The sequence below is a fragment of the Phytophthora infestans genome, genomic scaffold (genome assembly GCF_000142945.1).
Source record: "Phytophthora infestans T30-4 supercont1.167 genomic scaffold, whole genome shotgun sequence".
Classification (NCBI taxonomy): Eukaryota; Oomycota; class Peronosporomycetes; order Peronosporales; family Peronosporaceae; genus Phytophthora; species Phytophthora infestans.
This window is the reverse complement of record NW_003303592.1, coordinates 2,775-6,619: the sequence shown is the minus strand read 5'-3', so window position 1 is coordinate 6,619 and position 3,845 is coordinate 2,775. Positions and strand designations below refer to the sequence as shown.

Below are 3,845 nucleotides of genomic sequence, written 5' to 3'. Positions count from 1 at the left end.
CGGAAGTGATCTGACTTGGTTAGTCGGAACCGAGTGGAAGCGAGCCACTCGTCTGTCCCGGAAGGGCCGGACCGCGAGGGGACCACCCTCTGCGCAGGCCATACAACCGCCGACCTAACTCGGCGATTCGTTGTGGTTTGTGTAAGGAATCCACATCTGACGATATTTGTGTGTTCTACTACACCACACTTTTGTCAGTTTCTTCACGGCTTCCCGTTTATTCCGAGATAAGTTTTTCTTTCGGAGTCTCTTTACACAGTCTGACACCTGCTGCCGCGATGGTAACCCCAGTGGAGGTGGTGCAACATCAGTTGTACGACGAAGGTTACTCCAAATATCGCGTGGTCGCACTCCGCATGAATCCAGTCTAGTAATCTATTCTTTCACCTCATCTGTTATCGGTATACGATGTTGTCCAGCGCATTGTTCCTCCCCCCTAAAGTGTTTTTTGTCGTTGCAGTAGACACGCCACGCGGGTCTAGATGTACATTCCCAGTACTTCCACTGCACACCACACTGCATACCTCCATTCATATCTTCCTTGCTTGCACATGTCGGGCTGATACACTCCAGTCGTCTTTCAATCATAGCGTGGTCGGCGTTGCATATCTTACAGTCCATCTCACGCTTTACGTATGCACCGGAGCAGCAGAAATCTGAAGCTCGCAGCTTGACAAAGTCTGCGCTCGTTGCATGTTCCGCCAATAGTGCCCAGGAATGACGTGGCATCCTTCGGTTTCGCGCTCGGTACTAGTAGGATAAGCACAGGTGCCAATGAGGTGAATGCACGGCGTGCCGGGGGTCAACTGGAGTAAAAACAGTTTATGGCGAGCAACTGTAGAACTGGTTGTAACACGACGTCGCCCGCTCCAACCAATCAAGCAAAGATGCACACTGCTGATGCGGTCTACTCGACCGGTCGAGTTATTGTGCATGTGGTCGAGTTAATTTGCAAGCAGCTGATGCTGGTTTACTCGACCGGTCGAGTTATTGTGCATGTGGTCGAGTTAACCTGCAAGCAGCTGATGCTGGTTTACTCAACCGGTCGAGTTCTGTATTGTGACTTGGAATTGCCATTTGATAAAAGTACGGTACATCGAAGCTTTGATGCGTACACATCTTTTTGTTAGTGCTGTTTTGCCGGAGCCCACAAATCTTTTGCTGGCGCCCCAAAGTGAAGAGATTTGTTTGCTGAAGCCGTTTTGATTTTGCTGGCACCCCATCTTCTTTTGTTTCAGATTATAATAGCGCCGTCTCTGGGCAATTCGTCTCTCATTGTCTAGTCGTCCTCTTGCAAGAAGCAAGGCGGGTTCGTGGCGACATATGTTCTCAGCAGCATATGTTCCACCCTTGGCAATGGCTGCTTATCGACTGGCGGGCCGCCAGTGGCGGCACCAATTGCACGGCTTGCTTGTCTGTTTGTGCACAACAGTGGATTCCGCTCTATGCCCGGATTCTTCATCCATGCCGTCCTGCGGCTCTTATCACAGCCGATCCTTTTCCGCTACTGTACCTCATTCGACAATTTGCCTTGCTCTCAGCAAGGAGATATCGGTGCACAAACTTTCTCTCGCTTCATACTAACATGAAGCTTTACGGCATGTTCCTCATGGCTGGGGCCATGGTCAGCGCCGTCTCAGCCGGCGCCGGCAAGATCTGCGATATGGATCCTGTCGTGACTCCTGCTCCAGCGACGCCGGTGACCGACGCCCCGGTCCCGCAGACTGACGAGCCGGCCACACCGGCTACGGTAGCTCCGGTCACTGAAGCTCCCGTGACGCAGGTCGACACTCCTCAACAGCAGGGCAGCGAGGTGGCCGGTGAAGCCAGCGCTAATGGCTCGGGCGATGCCACTCAGCAGACTACGCAGCAATCGACCATCTCTGGCGGTGAGCAGTCGACGGCCGGCACGGTCTCGAGCTCCTACTCGTACACGGGCGTGAACTGCGGACATATGAGCAGGTGACGGACATCGCGTCGTGCATCAAGACGCCGGTGACCACGTCCAACCCTGTGTCGCCTCTTGACTCGGGAGTCACTCTTGCTCTTCGTGGTCCCATGACGATCTCCGGCATCGGCGTGTTCATCAACACCAACGGCACATGGGCCAAGGTCTCGTCCTACGAGAACGGCGGTGCCGCCACCAACATGGTGTTCCTTAATAACGAGAACATTGATTACACCGGTGGAGGCTCACCCGAAGGATTCTGCGAGGCCGACGGCACGGGTGTCGCCAAGCAGTCCACCCCTTTCAGCGGCACGCTAGCTGCGGCCTCAAACCCGGGTGGTGGCTCCATCGTCGCTTCTGAGGCCACCGGTGCTGAGGTGCACATCATGACGGAGAACAAGTGTGGTGTTGACGTCGAGTGCGAGGGCGCGTATGACAAGGATGGCACGGCTTATCAGGGATGGACTGGCGGCAAGAAGATCTTCGTCTTCAAGGTGTCTATGGCGGACGGTGGCGCCCCTAACGTGCCTGCCGCCTGGCTCCTGCCAGACCAGGTGACTCACTCCGGTCAGTACGGCTGCAACTGCCGTGGCAAGGGTCCTGCTGGTGGCTGCGGTGAGCTTGATATTGTTGAAGTGCTCGAGAAGGACACGAGCTACGTGGCAACGCACTTCTACTTCTACAAAGGCAAGTACAACCCGGGCAACGACCAATTCGCCAAGCGCCCCACGGACGGCCCGGCCACCTACGTGACAATCATTGACGAGGACTACGGTGTTAAGGTCATCCAGATCGGCGCCGACGACTTTGACTTCAGTTGTGGCAGCATCACCAACGACGTTGTCTCGCAGTGGGAGGCGGCTGAGTAAACCTGTTCAAAGTGTTATTTTTTTTTGTCTATAGCTTGCAAGCATTTCCCGGCCGATGGATAACAGGGATTTTTGATCACCTCGAAGTGTCACTATGCCATTTTTTCGGTTTTTGTTGCTTGATGGCAACTACCTGTATTCCATTTTTTGTTTCTTTTCACTTTACATGACTGAAGTGAAATCAATGACGACTTTTGAGAGCTGAAGTTTGTGTTGTGTATATTGCACGCCAGCCATGTCCAAGAGCCGACGTGATGCCACGAACTTCCAGCTACACCGAATAAACTAAACAAGTTAGAGCCCTTACAGACACCAGACGAAGCTGTGTCCCCAACGTACTCGCTTTTGTACTTGTCGGAATAGTAAACGACGCGTGCGATGCCACTCTGAGCACAGCAACATGAAGGCAATTAATGGCAATTTGTTGCAATATTGCAATATCCTTCAGAAATCAATACCTGAATGATGAGCTTGGCACATTCGTTGCAAGGGAAGAGCGCCACGTAAATCTGCGTCAAACAGCAACTGTCAAATTAAGCCAAAGAAAGCTGTCCAACAAATTTTCGTACTGAGCATCCTTTGACGTCGGTGGAGTTCTTGTTCAGTATGGCATTCATCTCTGCGTGACAAACATACTAAGCACAAAGCAAAATTAGCATTGCAAAGTCACGTGTTGGAGGCTGCGTTTCCTTACTGGGTACTTCGTATCGAGTGGCGAGTTAGTTGCAGTCTCACGTGCCCACGGCAGCTCGTCATCACCGCAGCCATTTGGGAATCCGTTGTAGCCGATACCCACGATCTTCCGTTCTGGATTCACAATGCTGGCATAATGAATAGCAACACGTGAGAAACCCGAAAAGATTAACCCCCGTTCGTCATGCAGTGCGTACCATGCTCCGACTTGAGTCGACGGATCTATAACCACGCACCACATCAATTAGCAAGATCTATTCTGCTGAAAAAGATATCCACGATTCCACCAACCTTTCGAGCGCATGGCGCTCAAAAAGGCAACACTCATGAAGTAG

At 52.4% G+C, this 3,845-nt stretch overlaps 2 protein-coding genes across 2 annotated transcripts; one reads left to right on the top strand and one right to left on the bottom strand.

Moving 5' to 3' along the window:
• Positions 1-1,585: 1,585 nt before the first annotated feature.
• Positions 1,586-2,927, top strand: PITG_20615 (uncharacterized protein; the record flags this gene model as incomplete). Its single annotated transcript, XM_002895484.1, has 2 exons — positions 1,586-1,820; positions 1,898-2,927. The coding sequence occupies 2 exons, from the start codon at positions 1,586-1,588 to the stop codon at positions 2,815-2,817; spliced, it is 1,155 nt and encodes a 384-aa protein (XP_002895530.1).
• Positions 2,928-2,979: 52 nt separating this feature from the next.
• PITG_20614 (deoxycytidylate deaminase) lies at positions 2,980-3,710 on the bottom strand (the record flags this gene model as incomplete). Its single annotated transcript, XM_002895483.1, has 6 exons — positions 2,980-3,088; positions 3,169-3,203; positions 3,276-3,326; positions 3,387-3,452; positions 3,512-3,616; positions 3,708-3,710. The coding sequence occupies 6 exons, from the start codon at positions 3,708-3,710 to the stop codon at positions 2,980-2,982; spliced, it is 369 nt and encodes a 122-aa protein (XP_002895529.1).
• Positions 3,711-3,845: the final 135 nt, after the last annotated feature.